At 47.2% G+C, this 21,238-nt stretch overlaps 1 protein-coding gene across 5 annotated transcripts in view; it reads left to right on the forward strand.

Annotated features, from left to right (window-relative positions):
- Positions 1 to 21,238, forward strand: part of WHRN (whirlin) — a 93,172-nt gene that overhangs the window by 49,246 nt on the left and 22,688 nt on the right. For 4 of the 5 annotated variants that reach the window (XM_082627269.1, XM_082627265.1, XM_082627266.1 and 1 more), the window contains exon 4: positions 20,888 to 21,090. In XM_082627269.1, the coding sequence (XP_082483395.1) occupies positions 20,888 to 21,090 (203 nt within the window). Of the gene's footprint in view, positions 1 to 9,094; positions 9,162 to 20,887; positions 21,091 to 21,238 lie in introns of those variants that run through there. The other variant, XM_082627268.1, reaches the window with a different exon arrangement.

Raw genomic sequence — 21,238 nt, forward strand, 5'->3', positions numbered from 1 at the left:
GCGACGCAGCACCTGGATTTGTGTCTCCTGCGTGCTCTGCACGGAAATCGTGTTGAATGGGGAGGGTGGGAGTGGGAGACAGAAGGCAGCGAAGACTCCTGGCGTCCCCAGGTGATGTGCTGGCTGAGCGTCAGTGAGAGGAATGGTGACAGTGAACATCCACTGAGTGATTTTTCCAGCCCAGCGCCCTGCTAAATGCTCTTTTATGTTCCACCTTAATGAATCCCTAAGCAATTCTTGACGTAGACACTGTACATCGACTTCATTAAAGATGATCAAACTGAAGCTCAGAGAGGTCACTTGCTCAAGATCACACGGCAAGGAAGTGGTGAAACTGGAGTAGGGATTGGCTCCAGGACCTCCCCTGTTAGCCACGAGACCCTATAACCCTGAACTTGTGTGATGGAAAAAAACAGACTGACGGCCCTTGGCAGCCAGGCCCTCAGCCCTCCCTGCTTCTGCTCAGGTCTCTGACATCAGCACAGTCGTGACAGCTGCTCAGTGTTTCTACACACTCTGCTTTTGGATTTGGAACCTGGAGGATTCTCCTGGCCCTTCAGAATATGTTTAAGTAAAAGTATGGTGGAAATGGCAGAAGGTACTGCAGTGTGAGGGTAGTAATAATAATAATATTGATAAGGGACAATAATAATAGAAGGAAGGAAGTTAGGGCAGAGGAGTCTTCCAGTATTTCTAACTGACAGTAATGATCATAGGAATCACCAGCATCTGGGGAGTGCTCCCTCTGTGCCAGCCAGGGCGCTTAGTGAGTGCTGTCCCTGCACTGAGTCATTTAATTCTCCCAGCAACCCCGTGAGGAGGCAGTAGAATCATCCTCATTTTAGAGATGGGCAATCAAGGCCCAGAGAGGTTAAGTAATACGCCCAAGGTCACACAGCTGGTAGGTGGAGGAGCTGGGATTGAAACTCAGGCAGGTCTGGAGCTTAGTCACAGAAATCCAGTTCCCACCTCTTCCTTCCCTCATACCCCCTCCTCTGGCCAACTGCAGTGGCTCTTACAGGACTTAGAGGGTCATCCCTTTGTAAAATGGTTCTCATGCAAACTGGGCAGCTTGAGCTTACTGCCCCCGGGAGGTGAGGGAGGAGTGAATAATCCTTGACTTTGGGTTGTTTCTCTGTGTATGTGGTGTGTGTGCTCCTGCCTCCACACACCCAGTGATATTCCTGAAATCTACAGAATAACAGCAGCACAAAAGCGCTCATAGTCACCGACCACTCCCAGCCCAGTCCCGCCCAGGAGGGATCACCTCGTCTGTCCTTATTGCAGCCCCACGCAGAGGTACTGATTGTACCCATTCTATGGATGAAGAGACTGAGGCTCAGTGAGATTAAGCAGCTCGCCCCAAAGCATGTTCTTAGCTGGCAGAGAATTGGCCATTCAAATGCAGAGCTCTCTGAGGCCACATGCTCACCTCCGTTGCCAGCTGGATGGCTGAACACAGAAGTCAGAATGTCTCTGACTGGTAACGTGGTTTTTTAAATTTTACATTGAGAAGGGCTTTGTCCGTGTTTCTGTGCTTCCAAACCCAGTGCTCTTGCCATTCGCAGGGACAGCAAATAATCTCTATCTTGTGTGCCAACGCCATTTAATTAGTGTGGCTGCAGAAGTGTTTGTACTTGTGCGTTTGCAACTGGGTTCTGCCAGAAGGAATACTTTGCTAAGCTAAGGCTCCTGCAGTAGTGTCTGCTGTGGACAGAAGGGGCCCCGGGGGCCCGGATGACTGGCTGTGTGCCGTCTCCATGGGAGAGCACGGGCCTGGCTCAACTCGTAAGATTATCTAAATAAGAATTTATGATTAAAGCTGTACTTCAGCAAGAAAGTATTATTTGGGGAAAACTAATAACAGTGGCAACCACTTCTCATACCCACTGTGTCAGGCGCTGTGAGTCATTACCAGGCAGTGTCACATGGTGGTTAAACGCACACACTTTGGAGTCATAATTACCAGTTGTATCACTTTATCTCCCTGGACTCAGTTTCCCCATCTGTAAAGCTGGGAAAATAATACCTTTAGGAACTTGCAGGGATGTAGCCAGAGAATCTCTATAAAAGCACTTAACACAGATAAAAGTATTCAAAATATGCTGGCTTTGCATAGCACAGGGAGATCAGCTCAGTGCTTTGTGACCACCTAGAGGGGTGGGATAAGGAGGGCGGGAGGGAGACGCAAGAGGGAGGGGATACGGGGATATATGTATGCGTATAGCGGGTTCACTTTGTTATACAGCAGAAACTAACACAACATTGTAAAGCAATTGTACTCCAATATTAATGATAGGACATTTTGCAGAAGACTGGGGCCAATGAAACATTTGCTTTGCTAACCTGCAATGTATATAGGAATGCTATAGGTGAATAGAACCAACAATACAATAAGTGATTATCAAAATATTAGTCATGTTGCACAGTTATGTCTCTACCTTAAGACTGAATCTGACACAATACTGTAAAACAACTATACCCCAATTTTAAAAAAAAATGCTGAAAACAAAAAGAAAGCAATTATACTCCAATAAGGATGTTAAAAAAAAAGAAAAAAAATATGCTGGCTTTAAAAAAATTAATTTCTGGTTTTCAGTATAAGCCTGTAAGTAAATAGAATTGGTTCTGTTTGTGGATGAGAAAAATGAGGCTCCAAAAGTGGGAGTGATTTGCCCAAGGTCACATGCCAGGAAGGGGCTGGCCAAGGTCACGGGGCTGGCCAAGGTCACAAGCCTGGCTCTCAGCTCTAATGCCCATCCATGTGGTTTCCGCTGTGGGTCCTGCCTTCCCGGTGAAGGGTCAGTCTGGTGTTGCCCCACCGGGATGGAATAAACCCAGGCTGTTCCTTCAGTTCCTCGTCGGCATGCCAGCCCGGGCCCTGCACGGAGCCTGCTTGCGAGGAATTGTAGCAGAGCAGCCCCTGATTGCCTGGAGCCTTGAAAGTCCCCTGGCTCTTTCAGCAAGAGGTGGGATAACAGCTGTCACATCATTGCCAAGCTCCACCTTAGAAGACTGGCTTTGCCTCCCTTCCCAAGCCCCTCGCCGGAGCAGGGCCTTCTCTGCCAGGCCTTTCCCTGGGGCTGCCTTTCCCTGGGGTGTGGTGGCCACCTCTTTCTCCTGGGTGGGAATCCATGAGCTGTGAACCTCCAGCTGGCATCTTGCTTCCCTTCCAAGGACTGTGGGGGAGGAGTTGTGCTTCCCATAGATTCCAGGTTGTCTAAAAATAGTAAAAATAATGATACCATCACCACCACCACCTGTGTCCTAAGTACCATATTGTCAAGACTCAATGAGCGAATGCAGGTAAAGCCCAGTGCCTGGCACAGGATAAGCTCCCCTCAAATGGTAGCTCTGGTTATGTGAGTGATCTTCAGTATCCACATGAGTGTGTGTGCTCGTGGGTGAGACTGGTTCTTTTATTTTTTTTTTTTTGCGGTACGTGGGCCTTTCACTGTTGTGGCCTCTCCTGTTGCGGAGCACAGGCTCCGGACGCGCAGGCTCAGCGGCCATGGCTCACGGGCCCAGCTGCTCCGCGGCATGTGGGATCCTCCCGGACCGGGGCACGAACCCGTGTCCCCTGCATCGGCAGGCGGACTCTCAACCACTGCACCACCAGGGAAGCCTATGAGACTGGTCCTTGATGGCATCTGAAACTCTCGGGTAGCTGATGCATCTTCCCAGATGATGAACACCTTTCCGAGGAGTCAGAAGGTGGCTTCTTTCCTGAGAATCCTGGCACGTGCTGGGCGACAGTTTTAGCCTCTTCCCCCCCACCCCACTGCCACCGGCTGTGCCACATTCTCAGTCCTTCCATAGCATTCTCTCCTAGCCGGGTTTGTAAACTAGCCTCTGAATGGGTGTTTAGTAAATTGCAAACGTTCGAGTTGCTTAGTCCTACCTCCTGACTTTTAAATGGGCCCCTGCTAGGGTAGTAATTGCTCCCAGGCAGGCTATTGCCGAAAAGAGTAACACTTCATTTCTACAGGGAGGCCACGTGAAGCAGGAGCCCAGCTGTGGCTTGCCCTGGTCACAGCAAAGGGGGAGAGTGTTCGTTCAGGTGCCCACGGCCCCCATGAACATGCTGTCCACAGGAGGAAGACTGGGCTTCCAGGAGCTGGCTCTGCTTCTCATCCCTGTCCCAAGTGGCCAAGGGAAGGGCCCGAGGAGCTGGGCAGGGACTGACCAGCACGGGAGGGTCGTCAGTTGCCCTCTGGCTCCACATGTGGCCATGCCAAGTTCGGTGCCTGTATATTGAGGATGTGCATGCTTCGCTGGATCTGAGGTCAGCCTGTTCCGCCGTTTCATAAGGGAAACAGTGATCAGCGAGCATTTCCTTAGCCCCTGCTGTGGGATAGGGCACACGTGACGGGCTTTGAGAGAGGTCAGTAACCATGCGGGGCGGTGCTTCAGGCACTTGACCATGCATACAAATTATCAGGGACCTTGTCAAGTGCAGATTATGATTCAGCAAGTGCTGCAGTTATTATGGCCTCATAACTATCCCAAAACCAAGAGGTGTGCAATAGCCACAGATTCTGCTCAGCCTTGCTGCGGATCAGGAAGTGGACAGGCCACAGCCGGGCGGCTTGTCTCGGCTCCGTGATCCTCAGGCTACAGCTGGAAGACTCAGTCTGGGCACCAGAGCCATTGGGAGGCTTTTTGTCCCATGTCTGGAGGTTGGCATTGGCTGCTGGCCGGGGGCCCCCAGCTCTTCCCTGCATGGGCCTCCCCATGCCATCTTCTCACAGAGCTAGTTTGGGCTTCTTCTAAGCATGGTGCCTTAGAAAGGGATTCTGAGGGCATGGGTCCTGGGAGAGAGACAAGTAGAGCTGTATTCTTTTTATGACCCAGCCTCAGAAGGCAGGTTCAAGGGAAAGGAAATAACTCTTACTTCCTGTATCAGTTTCCTAGGGCTATTGTAACAAATGATCGTCACAACCTTAGTGGCTTAAAACAACATAAATTTATTCTCCCACAAATCAAGGTGTCGACAGGGTCATACTCCTTCTGAAGGCTCTAGGGGAAGATCCTTCCTTGCCTTTTCCAGCTTCTGGTGTTCCTGCCACTCCCTGGCTTGTGGCAGTATCCCTGCAGTGTCTGCCTCTTCGTCACTTGGTCTTCCCCGCATGTCTCTGGGTCTCACACCTCCCTCTCCTTTCTCTTCTATGGATGCCAATCATTGGATTTAGGGCCCACCCTAAATCCAAGATGATCCCATCTCAAGATCCTTAATTACATCTGCAAAGATCTTATCTCCAAATAAGGTGACATTCAACAGGTACTGGGGGTTAGGACTTGGACATCACTTTTTTGGGGGGAGAGACACATTTCAACCCACTACAGCTTCTGATGGAGAGTGGCAAGGCTCTAGGAGAGCATATAAGACTTGGAAAATTTGGGATGGGGACTGCGATCCTGCATTTCTCATAAGTTCCTAGGTTGTTGATACTGCTGGACAAAGATACAGGCTACTGTTCTCAAATCTCAGTCTACTGAGGAGGAGGGAGGAGTAAATAGCAAACTAGGTACCATATTAATACCAAGACTACGTAATATTTGAATAACACACAGCATCTACTATGTACAGTCACTTGACATATATTAGCTCCTTTAAACCTTCACAGCCACCTTTTAAAAAGGTTTTTGTCCCTGTTCACGGATGTGAGGCTCAGAGAGGTTAAATGACTTAACCAAGGTCACACAGCCAGGAAGTGGTGGAGCCAGGACTCGAACCCAAGCAGAGCTGGTTCAAAATCCTTGCAGTTACTACTGCACTCCCCTGCCTGGGCTGGGACCTCGGGAGGGAGCCATCAGCCCAGGGGAGGAGAGCCAGTGTGGCTGCAGAGAGGAAGTAGCTCCCTAGCTGGGCCTTACAGGGTATTCACTCAGACACCTGAGATTTGCTAAACGTGTGTGTGTGTCTGACGCAAAAGCAGGAGCCAAAAGACATGTGCTCTCTGCCCTTGTGTAATCTGGTTGGGGTGTTGACTGTGGACAATTATACCAGGTAGAGAAGTGAAGGAACGGATCTTCAGGGAGGTACTAGCAAGAGCAAAGGCACAGACACATGGGCTGGAGCTCACAGGTGTGCTGAGGGGAACCTGGGGGCTGCCGAGAGGAGAGGCAGGGCGAGGGGGCGTGGGGCGGGGAAGGAGACCCTGGCTTTTCCCAGGCCTCACCGATGGCTGGACAAACCTGGAGAGACACATAGCACTTGGACTGATTGCATTAACTCCAGAATCAAGGAGCTGTTTGCTGTAAGGCAGACAGAAGGAGGCCAGAGCTTTCAGAGGTTGGGAAGGCCAGAGACCTGGGTGGGGCTGTGTACTAGAACTATTAACTCACACCCTTTGGGCGACTTTGTTGCTTTTTTGTTTATTTTTTCCAGCTATTAACGTAATAGATTCAATATGTAATACACACGCGAAAACATGCGACAGTAGAAGGACCCAGATGTCCTACCTTCCGAAGACAACCTTTGTTAACATCTTTTATTTTTTTACATATAATTCGCATACCATAAAAATCACCCTTTCAAAGTATGCAGATCAGTGAAGTACATTCATAAGATTGCACAACCATCACCTCCATCTAATTTTAAAACATGTTCATCATCTCCCCCACCCCCTGCAAAAAATTCCTGTACCCTTTTAGCAGTCACTCCCCATTTCTGTCTCTAAAGATTTGCCTATTTGGGGCATTTCATATCAGTGAATCATATAGAATATGTGGCCTTGGTGTCTGACTCCTTTCACTTAACATAGTGTTGTAGCATATATCAGTAAATTCCTTTTTATAGTGAAATAATATTCTGTTGTGTAGCTATAACATATTTTGTTTGTCCATTTGTGAGTTGATGGACATTTGGGTTGTTTCCACCTGTTAGCACCTTTTATTCCTTTCTCTGTACACTTTTACACAATGATATTATACAGTATACACTATTTTGCATCCCACATTTTCACTTGCGTTTTCCCATGTAATTAAAAACTTCTCATAAGTGCAATTTGTAACAGCTGCATGATAATACTCTATCTTCTGGCTGAATTATAATTTACCTAACCATTCCCTTGAAGTCAGGCGTTTAGTTGTTTCCAATTGAAGTAAGATTTTAAAAGGAGCAACAAATGAGAGAAACCTCAGGGGATCTTTCCAGAAGAGCTTAAATCGCCTCCCAGCCTATCTGTGCCAGCAAGCTGCTGAGCCCAGAGAGGGACGAGAATGACTTATCCCAAATTACTAAGAGACAAGGATTGGACTGGATGGTGTAAAAAAGATTCTTCTCCAGGGTGGCATAACAGATCTGCCAAGGGCCCAGGCCCACTCTTCCCCAGACACTCAAATGTCAAGGGAGATGTTAGCTTTATATCATGCCCCCTGGCAAATTTTTACATTTCTTTTTTGAATTTATTTTCTTTACCCTCAACAATATAGCCTCCATATGTAGTCTGGAAAGCAGAGAAAATGAATAAAAAGCTTGAAATTAAAATTGCCTGGAATTCACTTCTCAGAGGCAACTCCTGTGAACATTTTGGCATATTCCTTCCCAGTCTCTTTAACACATTTGAAGACCACGTTAGATGGGCAATTTTAAGATAACATTAAAAAACCTGAATTCACAAGTAAAGCATGACCACTGTAGAAGATGTAAAAAATCCTAAGGGAAAAACCCTTTTCCTAAGGGAAAACCTCATGCAACAGTCTAGATGTCTGTCCTTCCAGAGTGTTACGCTCACAGGGCCTAGGATATGGACAAAAGTAGTTCAGCAAAGTTGGGGTCAGACTGTTTGCTTTCCCCCATCCTCCATAACATCTTTCCATTTCAGAAAGACCTTTGCAAAATATTAAAGTACAGAGCGGTGTTATGTGATTCCATTTTTTTTTAAGAAGAGAAGTATATTTGTACATACTTACATATGTGAAGAGAGTTCCTGGGAGGATGCCCAAGAAACTGTTAATGGTGGTTACTTTTTTTTAAAAAGTTATACAGTTATACAATTTTTAGAGGTTACACTCCATTTACAGTTATTACAAAATGTTGGCTATGTTCCCCATGTTGTACGATACATCCTTGTAGCCTGTCTTATACCTAAAAGATTGTACCTTCCACCCCTCCACTCCTATATTGCCCCTCCCCCCTCTCCCCACTGGTAACCACTAGTTTGTTCTCTATGTCTGTGGGTCTGCTTCTTTTTTGTTATATTTACTAGTTTGTTGTATCTTTTAGGTTCCATATATAAGTGATGTCATAGGTTTGTCTTTCTCTGTCCAACTTATTTCACTTAGCATAAATCCCTCCAAGGCCATCCATGGTGCTACAAATGGCAAAATTTCGTTCTTTTTTATGGCTGAGTAGTACTCCATTATATATGTATAATGGTGGTTACTTCTTAGTCTCAGTCCTGGGGCCTGTGACTTCAGTAGTCTGGGGGCCTGAGACGTGTTTTTAAGGGAAGGGAACTTTGGGGAGGCAGGATTTTTACAATTTGTGTATATACCCATTTTTTACTGTTTGCCTATTTCTATTAGATGCAATTTTAAGTTTAATTGGAAAAAATAATTATATGTCATTAAATACTCTGCAACATTATTGTTTATGACTTTATAGCATCACTGTATGGATATACCATAGGGTATTTGAGTGATCGATTCATAGACACTTAAGAGGGGGGGTCCAAATTATTTTTGAAACTTTTTGTTTTGCATAGTCTTGATGATTTTCTTGGGGTTAATTCCTAGAAGGAGAGTTGCAAACGTTTTGTACCACTTTGTCAAATATTTCTTAGCAAGTTTGAACCAAAGTGTGCTCCAGCTGGCAAAGTGCCAGATGCCCTGTTAAACTTTCTCACCCAGATGGGGTGGTGAAAACCTTTTAGTGTTTGGTTCTTTTTGGCTAACCATGAGTGTCGCCGTGTTTTGAGTACCACTCATGTGGTAAGCAGAATAATGAGCCCCAAAGATGTCTACATCCTAATCCCCAGAACCTGTGAATATGTTAGGTTATATGACAAAGGAGAGTTAAGATTACAGATGAAATTAAGGTTGCTGATCAGCTAACTTTGACATAGAGAGATGATTCTGGATTACCCAGGTGGGCCCAGTGTAATCACAAGAGGCCTTAAAAGTGGAGGAGAGAATAATAAGAGAGAACAAGAAAGATGGCTGTATGAGAAGGATTCAGCCCGAAGATGCTGGCTTTGAGGATGGAGGAATGGGGCCACAGCCAAGGAATGTGGGTGGCCTCTAGAAGCTTGGAAAAGGCAAGGCAATGGATTGTGTCTTAGAGCCTCCAGAAAGGAACTCAGCCCTGCTGACATCTTAGTCTTAGTCCAGTGAGACCCATGCTGGATTTCTGACCTTGAGAACTGTAAGATAATAAATTTATGTCCTTTTAAGCCACTAACGTTGTGATAATTTGTCACAGCAGCTATAGGGAACTAATACAGTACAGTACATACTGTATCCCCAACACCTAGCATAGTGCTGGCCCTGAGGGAGGTTCTTGGTTCTTGTCTAGGTGGTTCATTATATTTATCATTTGCCCAGTCTTCCAAGACACAAAAGTAGTTTTGCAGTTGCCACATACATAGCACTGGAAAACGAACCCACTAAGTTGTGTTTCTGATTTGGTTGCAGTACATTTTGTCTGTAAACTGAGTGTTTATAGTCAAAGTACTGTGTTACTTGGGTTATTTCTTTTTTCCCCTTCACCTTAGTTCTGTTATTGATTTGAAATAGGTTCATTTGTTTCTGCTGGAATTCAGTAGGGTTTCCCCACATCTTTATTGATTTAATTTTACTCTTTGAATAACAAAAACATCAAAACTGTACAAAAAAAACGTACTCAGAGTATTACTTCTCCCCCACATCCCTTCTACCCACCCCCACCACTCCTCGCAAGACAACTAAATAAGCTAATTTCTGTTTCTTTTTGCAAGAATAAGCAGATACATGTATATGTTCTTTTGCCTTCCTTATATAAAAGGTAGTATGCGATAGATATTCTTTTTCAGTTAATTTTTAAAAATTTAGCATCCTGGAAATCACTGCATGTCATTGCACAGAAGTCTTTGTCATTCTTTTTTACAGCTGCATAGTACTCCACTGTGTGGCTTTGCTGTACTTTATTCAACTGCTGTCCTCTGTCTGGGCGCTTAGATTGTTTTCAGTATTTTACAGTTACAAACAATGATGCAGTGGGTAACTCCATGTATATGTTTTCTGTAACTTTGAGAAGTGTATCTTCAGGGTAAATTTCTAGAGTTGGGATTTCTGTGTCAAAGGGTAAATACATATATAGTTGGTCAATATTGCAACGTCCCACTCCATAAGAGTTGTTCCATCTTGAATTCCCACCAACCATGTCTGACATGCCCGACAGGTGCTGTCAAGTTTTTAATTGTTTCCTATCTGATAGGTGAGAAAGGGTATCTTGATGTAGCTTAATTTGTAATTTTCTTATGAGTGAAATTGAACATCTTTTAATATGTTTATGGACCATTTTTATGTCTTCTTGTAACTTGGTTGTGTCTTTTATTATCCTTCTGTTGTCAAGATTTTGGACTTTTCCCCTTAAAATTTAAGAATTCTTTATATATTAAGGCTTACCAGTCCTTTATCTGTGACATGTATTACAAATGTTTTCTCCTTGGTTGTCATTTTCTTTCAACTTTGCTTATAGAGTTTTTTTTTCCCAATGTGCAAGTTTTTAAAATTATCATTTAGTTTAATTACCAATTCTTTCTTCTGTTGAATTTGAGGTCTCTTTAGAAAACCTTTCTTAGATATAGAGCATTTTATCCATTTTTTTCTTTTAACACTTGTAAATACATTTTTCTTTTTAAAGCTCTGATTAGCACACTGGCCCTGAACTCCATGCAGATCTGATTTATTCTTGTGTGCAGTATAAGATATGGATCCAATTTTATCTGTTTCCAAATGGCTACATAGTTATCCTAGTGCTATGTATTAAAAGCCCATCTTCGCCACAATGATTTGTGATGCCACCTTTATCATGTACTACATTTCTGTGTGTCCTTGGTCCTATTTCTAGCCTGTTCCCCTGTCTGTCCATCTGCTCAGTCCCCCACCGTTTAATTGCAGAGGCTTTAGAGCAGGATTTAGTATCTGGTACCTCTTCCTGTAGCAATTCTGTATCAGGGTTTTCATAGCTATTCTCTTATTTTTATTTTTTTATTAAAAATTATTATTAAAAATTAACAGATTCATTTTTACAGTAATTTTAGGTTGATAAAAAAAATTAAGCAGAGAGTATAGAGTTTTCATATACCCCTTTCTCCATCCACCCTTTTCACACACAATTTAATTTCCCTTATTATTAACATCTTTCATTAGTGTGGTACGTTTATTACAGTGATGAGCCACATTGTGATACATTATTATTAACTAAAATCCATAGTTTACATTAGGGTTCACTCTTGGTATTGTACATTCTGTAGGTTTCAACAAATGTATACTGAAATGTATCCACCATTACAGTATCATAGGAATAGTTTCACTGCCCTAAAAATCCTCTGTGTTCTGCCTGTTCATCCCCCCACTCCTTCCCCAAACCCCTGGCAAACCACTGATCTTTTTACTGTCTCCATAGTTTTGCCTTTTCCAGAATGTCATGTGGTTGGAATCATACACTATGTAACCTTTTCAGATTGGCTTCCTCCACTTAGCCATATGCATTTAGGGTTCCTCCATGTGCAGTTTTATTTTTTCACATGAACTTTTTTTTTTTTTTTTGGCGGCACGCGGGCCTCTCACCGTTGTGGCCTCTCCCGTTGTGGAGCACAGGCTCCGGACGCGCAGGCTCAGTGGCCATGGCTCCCGGGCCCAGCCGCTCCGCGGCATGTGGGATCCTCCTGGACCGGGGCACGAACCAGCGTCCCCTTCATCGGCAGGCGGACCCTCAACCGCTGCGCCACCAGGGACGCCCCTCACGTGAGCTTTTTATGTCAGCTTATCTAACAAAAGCTTGTTTGTGTTTTTATGGGGATAATGTTAAATTTTCAAATGAGAGAGAATTGACATCTTAATGATGCTGAATCCTTTCCAACAACAGGCCATCTTTTTTTTTTCTTTTCCTGTTTGTTGAGTCCATTTTGAGTGTTATAAGTTTTCTTCACCTGTGTGTTGCACATTTCCTGTTTATTAAGTTTATTCCTGTTTTCTCTCTTCTGTCACCATTATAAATGTAGAGTATAGAGCATAGAGTATATACTGTACCTCTTCTGATTGGTCACTCTGTGTATATGAAGACTTGAACTTGAGAACTCACTGATTTTTACAGGTCTGTGGAGCAGCACAAAGCAGGTGAGAGGGCTAGTTCCAGGCCAGCTTTATCCCAACTTACCAGGAGGCCTCAGACCCATGACATATTTTCTCTAACCCTCACCCCAGTTTTCTCTCTTCCAAAATGAAGGGCTGGATAAATGTGCACCATTTCCCAGAGTGAAATTCCAGCCAAAGCTAAATTGTGGTTTGTGTTTTTACCTCTTTCCCTTACTTGTGATTGACAAATTGGATATTCGTTCCCTGCTTCAGTGCACAGAGCCAGGCTGCAAGTACCTGGCCTTGTCAAACTAGACCTTTACATAAATGGAAAATGTCTCTTGCCTGTCTACAGAAACCAGAAAGGGCAAGGGGACTAGCTTGCTTGTTCGTGTATTTGTTTATCCATTCATCTCATTGTTCATTCACAAGTTACTGATTCTGTCAGGCGTTGGTGGGGTGCCTCCCGTGTGCCATGCAAGGGGGGTGCAGTACTCTGGCCCTGAACTCAGTGCTTACAGCCCAGCATGGTCTCGAACTATGATGAGAGCTTTGGGGCTGGTACTGCAGAAAGTTCTTTCGGACAGTGCTGGTTTAGAGTGGCTTTGCATCCTCTGAGTTGAAATGTTGAGTAGGCAAATATAAGTCGGGGGCTCAGAATAGCCGTTGGGCTGGGTTCATATCTTGCTCTGCTGTTTGACTGGTGGGTGTCCTTGGGCAAGTGACTTCACCTCTCTGAACCTCACTGCCCTCATCTATAGAACAGGCTAGACCATTCCATGCCTCAGGTGGTGCTTATTAAGAGTAGAGCCAAATTGTACGAGGCCACCGGCCTGAGCGAGCTGCTCAAGGGGTTCCATAGCTGTTATTCCTCCTGGGTTTGACCGTTGTAATTGCTCTGATGTGTTCACTTGAAAGCCAAACTCTCCCGTGAGAAGAGCTCAGGAGTGGCTTCTCTGCCCTCGTTCCACCATTGACTCAGAGTATGACCTTGGGCAAGTCCTTTCCCCTCTCTGGGCCTCAGTTTTTCCACTGATGACCTGGGGGTTAGAGCAGGCCTTCTTTGAGGGCTGCCCATGTCCTGAATAGAGTAAGCAAGGACCGACAATGGATGTGTTCGTGTGAGAAGAAGGAACCAGAAGGAAGTCAGAATGCGCCACGTCCGCCAGTTCCATCCGTGGCATGTCTGAGTGGGTTCTGCCTTGTGGGAGCAAGGTTGACCAGAGAGGGTTGTGTGATGAGCTCACCCAGACCCAGCCCTCACCCACAGCTTGCTTGTTCTAGGAACCTTCTGAGCATTTACCTTGATCTTTTTTTAAAAAAATACAGACAAGGTTTACTGACTTCTGAACTGTTGGAAAAAACGAATGTCTCATTAAAACTGCATTGCTCACCCCCCCAAAAAAAAAAACAAGAAAGAAAACAAGCCCATTAAAGTTTTAAACCTGACATGGAAGACTATTAAAGATTCATAATTGCAATAAAACTCTTCAGTAGAATTTGAATTTTCGTTGTGGTAATGCTACAGTCAGCGGAGTCCTCATTTGAAGCCGCAAAATCCATTTCAGTAAAGTCTTGGGAAGGTGGTGAAGAAGGGCCTGAAGTCAGCCTCCTTAGGGCCCTGGCCCAGCGAGGCGCCCACTGGTGTGCGCATCCAGAGGGGGTGGATTCCTGCCCGCCAGCTCGGCACAGGGGTAGAGTGGTTGGCAGGTCTCTCCCCTGCCTCCCTCTGATGTGGGAGCTCAGCCCTGCTGCCATCCTTCCATGGGTTCTTTGGGCCTGTGTGTTCCTCTCACCAGGCAAGAACAGAGCACCTACTGTGTGCGTGGCAGAATGCCTGGGCCTGAGAGGTCATGTCAGAGGTGGAAGGGTAGGCTGGTTTTTCCTCGAGGAGGAGCCAATACTGGTTCGAGCAGAGGTTTGGCAGGCGGGCAGAACGAAGGCCAAATCCCAGCTCTTGTCACTTCACTTTCTGGCCTCAGCCTCCTCATCTGTAAGATGGGGATAACAGTATATGCCTCGTGGGTGTGGCCATCATGTGTGAGTGTTGACGCGGAAGGTGGAAAGGCGGAGGGTATGGCTTTGAGAGACTCAGAGGAGGCAGAATTGCAATAGCTGGTTGGTGAGTGACCAAGGGTCACTTTAAGGGTAAACATGGTTTTCAAAAACGCAGCTAGCATTTATTGAGGACTTACTGTATGCTGGATACTGTTTTACCTGCTTTGTATGTGTTCATTCAATAAATATTCATTGAGCACCTACCATGTGCCAGGTGCTGTTTTAGGTGCTGGGGATACAGTGGAGAATGTATTAACTCATTTAATCCTCAGACCTATGAGGTAGGCACTGATGCTTTCCCCATTTTCCAGAGAAGGTAACTGAGCCACAGAGAGGGCAGGGAAATGACCCGAGGTCACACAGCTGGGAAGTGGCAGAGCCTGGAATTAGATCCCGAGGGCAAGACTCCTGGGTCTGTGCTCAGTAACCACCCAGCAAATGGCTTCTTATTTAGTTGGTGTAACACTCTTCACGGATGCTGGTCTTATTCCCGTTTTGAGGGAAGAAAGGCCTAGAGCGATAACATTATTTTCCCCAAGTCTCTTAAGGAGTAAGAGGGAATCATTACCGAGGCCAGCTCACTCCTAAGCCTGCTGAGCTCTTTCTACTGCTCCAGGGACCTCAGACCCAGGGGAAGTGAATTCCTGCTTCCCGGTGGTTGGCTGGCGAAGTTCAGGGGAAAATCAGTGTCCTGTCCTTGTTGAAGTCCCTTTCCTCTCTCCTCGGAGCATCCTGAACCCGAGCCTGTCACTCAATGGCTGTGGATGATGGAGGAGTCTTTCCTCTGCCTTAAAATGAAGGGCCCTCCCGCGCTCCACCCTCCGCTGAATGATGAATAGGACGCCTGTGGTGACAAATAAAAGAAAGGCTCCTTTATTTGTTCATCCTTCTACGGCCTCCCCGTCGGCGCCTGTCTGAAAGCTGAGCGATATTAGACACTCAGTCACACTCTGCTCCTGTCTCTCCCTTCTCCAGGGGGTCGTGTCCTGACAGCTCTGGGCTGGTGGGTGTTTTCTTGGTGAATCAGCCTCAGGGTCTGGGCTTTGCTGTTGCCTCGCTCTGTGCTCCCTGACACGCCCCTGTGCTGCCTGTCTCCCCATATGTAGGGGACCTTGGGAGGCCTGACAGTAGCCACGTTTTCCTTTTTCCTTTTTTTTTTGCCTTAAATCTGCCCTCCCCTCCCCCGCCCAGGTTATCTAACTCAGAGCTGGCTACCGTGGGAAGGAGAGAGTAACATTTCAATGAATAAACACGGAGAGCTCTTAGGTATTTTTTCTGAGCGGTGGGGTGGGGAAGTGCTTTAGGGGAAGAGCCAGATGAAAACCTTTAAACACTCCACCTGGACTTCACATTGCACAAACCAAAGGAAAAAGGGAAGCGAGTGGAAGAGAGCCTGGGAGAGGAGAGAGGAGGGGTCTCTGCAATCCCTTCCTGTTTACTAAATGCTTCCCGCGTGCCAGACACTATGTGGGATAAAGGTGGCACAGGCTTGGGGGGGGAATCGGGGAGAGGCTGGGCTCAAATGCTGGCTCACTGTCCACGTGTGACCATGACCTTGAGCAAGTTGACATGTCAACCTGTCCCCGCCATTTGGAAGGGAAGTGAATGAAAATCTCGAAAGCCTCTCGAGTGTCAGGCTCTGCTGAGTGGTCCCACTTGCTTCTCAGAGACCTGGAAAAGGCGGGCAGTATCATGTGCCTTTTAGAGACGAGGAGTGTACTCGAGCTGTGCAGGACCACACGGCCACTGTGTCATGACTGCCTGGCTTCAGAACGACGGGCATCTTTCTGTTGGACCGTAGGGATGGGACTCCACAGCCTGCTGGCCTGGGGCTGCTGTGAGCAGCACGTGAGACGCTGGATTTATTTGAATGTGGCTTGTGAATTCTGAATGACAGTGAACATGCAGACGCCTGTTCTGACAGGGCTCCCGGACCTCGGGAAGCTTTCCAACAAGTAGAGAGAATGAGAGAGAGAGCTGGACACAGAAATGGGAGTCACTCAGACCAACTCACATGCTGCAGAGGGCTGCGTGGAGACAACCCCGTCTAGAGCTTCAATTTTATTTTGATTTTATTTTTATTAGTTTCTGCTTTATAACAAAGTGAATCAGTCATACATATACATCTGTTCCCACATCCCTTCCCTCCTGCATCTCCCTCCCTCCCACCCTCCCCATCCCACCCCTCCAGGCGGTCACAAAGCACTGAGCTGATCTCCCTGTGTAGAGCTTCAGTTTTAAAACGGGCTCTGAAGAAGATAGGAGAGGATGGAAAGAGATGGGGAAGACGGGCTCACGTACCCCCCCACTAGGTTGGGGTTTCCAGAGTGTGACTCCTACTTCACACCTGTTCCCCAAGTGGATTACCCCACAGTGACTCACAGATCGGGTAGGGATTCATTCAGCAGACATTAGGGGGAAATGCGATTAGCACAGCAGACCTTTGATTTCATGGATGTTAATGCTTATGAGAAGGCTGCAGTGAATGTGAGCCGGTGACTCACAGCACTGCATAGAGAACAGGTGCCCGGCTCAGGGAAGGGAGAGTAACTGAAGTTTGGAAACCAGAGCACTAAATCGGTACACCCCCCCCCCGCCAAGAACCATTGCCCCCAGAGGCTACTGACACCCCGACCTCAGCGTTGCCAGATTTAGCGAATAAAAATACAGGCCACTGTTTAAATCTGAGTTCCAGCTAAAGAGCGAATACTTTTTTTAGTGTACATACGTCCCATGCAATATTTGGGACGTTCCCTGCTTCTCCAGCCTCGCTGTGAAGGGCCAGGTAGGTGCTTGTAGAATTGAGTTGCTTCCCCCAGGCCTGGACCTGTAGGGAGAGGCTTGCTCACAAAAGGATGCCCTTACTTATCTGGTCTCTCAGATGTTACTTCCTTTAATTAAACTGCTGGGATGAAATAAAGTGTGTGGGAAAGGCTAAAATTGACTTCCTTAGCTTAACAAAAGCCAAAGCTATTGAGAGGGATACTTAAGGAAACAGCAGATGAAAAGTACAGCCTGGCTCCAGCTCGGATCTGTGGGGGGGACAACCAGGGGCAGAGGGGAGAGGTAGAGACGCTACTCAGGGAGACTGTGATGACGTGGGCCGAGGGGGCCGTCCTTGCCTTGAGAGCATCCCTCCGCTCTCAGTAAGGCCCGAATGCCTGCCTGCGAAGCTCTCCTTTGACACAGCTCTGCTTCTCAGCATCGGGGAACACCAGCCGGGAGAGGCACAGTGGGAAGTGGCGAAATCCATACCTCCGCGCATAAGCACTCATTGAGCACTTGCTGTGTGCCAAGCCCCAAATCAGGTGTTGGGTCTCACCTCTAGCTCTTTACAAGGAAACCAGCTGGGGTTGCCTAAGTTCTCAGGGACCCCAGTTTCTCAACTAGGGAGCTCAAAGATGCAGAAAGAGAGAAAAAAATTGTTGATATTGCTGGTGGCATTGGGAAACACATGCTGATGACTATAGAGATTGGGAGGGCAATCCTGGGCTAGGATTCCCCATTTTACACCAGAGGAAACTAAGGGACAAAAGCTCATTGGGGGATTTGCTTGAGCTCATGTGGCATGAAAGTAGCAGAGCCAGGATTTGGACCTGAATCTGATGGTCTTTGAAACCCTTAACCATAGCGTTATGCTGGCTCCTGGATTATAGGGGTTGTTGAGGTTTTTAAGCCGAGAAGGTTATCATGAAAGCAAAAAGTTGAAGAAACATTAATCGGGTGCTAGGTCTGAGGCCAGTTTAGAAGTTAATGCACGGAGGAGGATGCCAGCTCAGGAGCTCAGGTATGAGCAGGTGGGGACCCAGGTTAGGGGACCGATGGGAGACAAGGAAGGTGAGACTTCCTGGAGAGTCTAGTCAGGGAATAAAGGTAGAGTTTATGATGGGGGTGGGTTTTCAGAGCTGGATGCTGCAGGCAGGGCTAGGGAGGAATGGCAGGCTTTGGACATGCTGGATCTGAAGCCCGACAGCAGCCCAGTAGTAGAAAGCACTAGGGCCTTGGGACCTGACCTGGGTTTACACCCTAGCTGTCCTCCTCACTAGCTCTGTGACCACAGACTATTTACTTAACCTCTCTGAGCCTCTGTCTTCTCTCTGGTGAGATGCAGAGCAATGATACCTACTTGGCAGGATACTGAAGATATTAAATAAGGAAAACTATGTAAAGGGACAGACAAGGTTTTAACCAGCATCTGGTTAAAAGTGGTTTGAAATTTGGGGCCCCAGGCTGGTGTCATGTGTTGGTCCCCACTGAGCTGCAGCAGAGATGGTCCTGAAGCTAGGAATGGAGGGACTGGTGTCTGACTCTTCATTCATTTGATGAATTTTTATTGCATTCCCACTGGGTGCCGGGCCCTGGGGACATAGCGTGGAGAGGCTGGTGGGAAAACCCAATTATAGCACAAGACGGAGCCCACTGAGCAGCCTGAGAGCAGGATGTGATCTGTCTGGCTGTGCACGGTGTCCCAGCTCAGAGCCTGGCATGTAGTAGGTGTGCAGGAAATGTGGAATGGGGTTGTGGAGGCAAAGATGCAGTGGGCCCTCTCTGAGCACATCAACGCTGGTGCAGAGGAGGGTCGGAAAGTCTGAATTTTTTTTCTTTTTTTTGCGGTACGCGGGCCTCTCACTGCTGTGGCCTCTCCCGTTGCGGAGCACAGGCTCTGGATGCACAGGCTCAGTGGCCACGGCTCATGGGCCCAGCCGCTCCGCGGCACGTGGGATCCTCCCGGACCGGGGCATGAACCCGTGTCCCCTGCATCGGCAGGCGGACTCTCAACCACTGTGCCACCAGGGATGCCCGGAAAGTCTGAATTTGTAACCACTTTCTGTTCTGGAAACTCCCCAATAGCAGGTGAGGGGTTAAAGAAAAGATGAGAAACTGGGGACCAGGGTTTCAGTTCTCAGCCTCATCAACACATCTTATTCTCTTTTTCTTCCAAATTCCCAATTGGCTCACCTTTTCCAAATTCTGCTTTGAAAAATGCTGGAAAACGCCCCTGAGGGTGACCATGTACCATCAGCAGGCTGGGATGGGGGGAGAAGGAAAAGCGGCCAGGAATAATTGGCATTACAGGGACTTCCCTGGTGGTCCAGTGGTTAAGACTCCCTGCTCCCAATGCAGGGGGCCCGGGTTTGATCCCCGGTCAGGGAACTAGATCCCACATGCATGCTGCAACTAAGGAGCTGGTGAGCCGCAACTAAGGAGCCTGTGAGCCGCAACTAAGGAGCCTGCCTGCCACAACTAAAAGATCCCACACACGGCAATGAAGATCCAGTGTGCCGCAACTAAGACCCGGCGCAGCCAAATAAATAAATAAATAAACAAATAAAAAAAATAAAAAATAATTGGCATCATGGGGCTGCCCTTCAAGGCCACGGTGGGCTTTGACCCTGGGCAGCCCCCTCTGGTCACCCATCGGTGAACAGAGGAAAAGCACCGAACCTCCGAGTTTAAACACGCTGCACGTCCTTCTGACGTGCCCCGGGTCACACTGCAGCAGCTTCCCAGCCAACTTCTTCTGGTTTTGTCACATACTTATGTTTATTGGAAGGCTAGTTTTTTCTCTCTATTTTTTACTCCTTTCATTAAAAAATATGTTCTTATATTACAAAATAAAACTGCCTTCTTTTTAAAAATTTATTTATTTTATTTCTTTTTGGCTGCATTGGGTCTTCGTTGCTGCGCACGGGCTCCTCATTGCAGTGGCTTCTCTTATTGGAGAGCATGGGCTCTAGGTGCGCAGGCTTCAGTAGTTGTGGCACGCGGGCTTAGTAGTCGTGGCACGTGGGATCAGTAGTTGTGGCTCGCAGGCTCTAGAGTGCAGGCTCAGTAGTTGTGGCGCACGGGCTTAGTTGCTCCACGGCACATGGGATCTTCCCAGACCAGGGGCTTGAACCTGTGTCCCCTGCATTGGCAGGCGGATTCTTAACCACTGCGCCACCAGGGAAGCCCCCAGACCGCCTTCTTGTGATAAGAATCCAAGCAATATATTATTCCTTTAACGGAAGGCTAGTTTTCTCATTTATTGCTTTTTTCTTGAGTAACTTAAAATGATGTTTACACTTTAAGGTAATATAAGAATGCATGCTTGTAAACATTTTAACAATGTAGAAGTGTAAAAGGAAAATAATGGAACTCTGCCTTCACACCTCATCCTACCCCTAATTCCACCCACCTCCAGGCCTCTGAAATGGCTTTTGTTTTCTAGATCAGGGGACCCTTGGGAATCTCATAGACACATCCCTCAAAGCCATTGCTAAGTTGAGGGGAGGTGGCCCTTTCTAGTGACAGGAACATGAGTTGAAGATCAGGACTGGACAGTTGGTTCTGCCATTGATTTGCTGTGTGACCCTCAGGAATTCACATAACCTCTTCGAGCCTCCTGCCGTATGACCTCAAGCACCCACACAGACTCTCTGAGGCTCGGTGACCTCCTTGGTAGGCTACCCAGGAGGAGAATTGGGATCAGGGCTCTGAAGCCCTGATGTGTCGGCGTCCTGCAAACAGCCCAGGTGACTGTGTTGTGTTGTGGTCTTGGCAGGTTGGGGACCAGATTCTGGAGGTGAACGGGCAGAGCTTTCTCAACATCCTGCATGACGAAGCAGTCAGGTTGCTCACGTCATCCCAGCACCTCATCCTGACAGTGAAGGATGTCGGGAGGCTGCCCCGCGCCCGAACCACCGTGGACGAGACCAAGTGGATCGCCAGTTCCCGGATCGGGGACGCCGCCACGAACTCAACAGGGTGTGGCTGCCCTGCTCTCTCGCTCTGAGCCCCAGGACCCCAGGGACATTTCTGAAAGCCAGTAACAGCCCTTCCCACCTCTTCGCCATGCACCGTGCCCTGACCTGTGAAGACTGCACTGATTCCCAGAGCCTGTGGTCCCAGCCCC

Source organism: Mesoplodon mirus (assembly GCF_964341445.2).
Source record: "Mesoplodon mirus genome assembly, chromosome: 1".
Lineage (NCBI taxonomy): Eukaryota > Metazoa > Chordata > Mammalia > Artiodactyla > Ziphiidae > Mesoplodon > Mesoplodon mirus.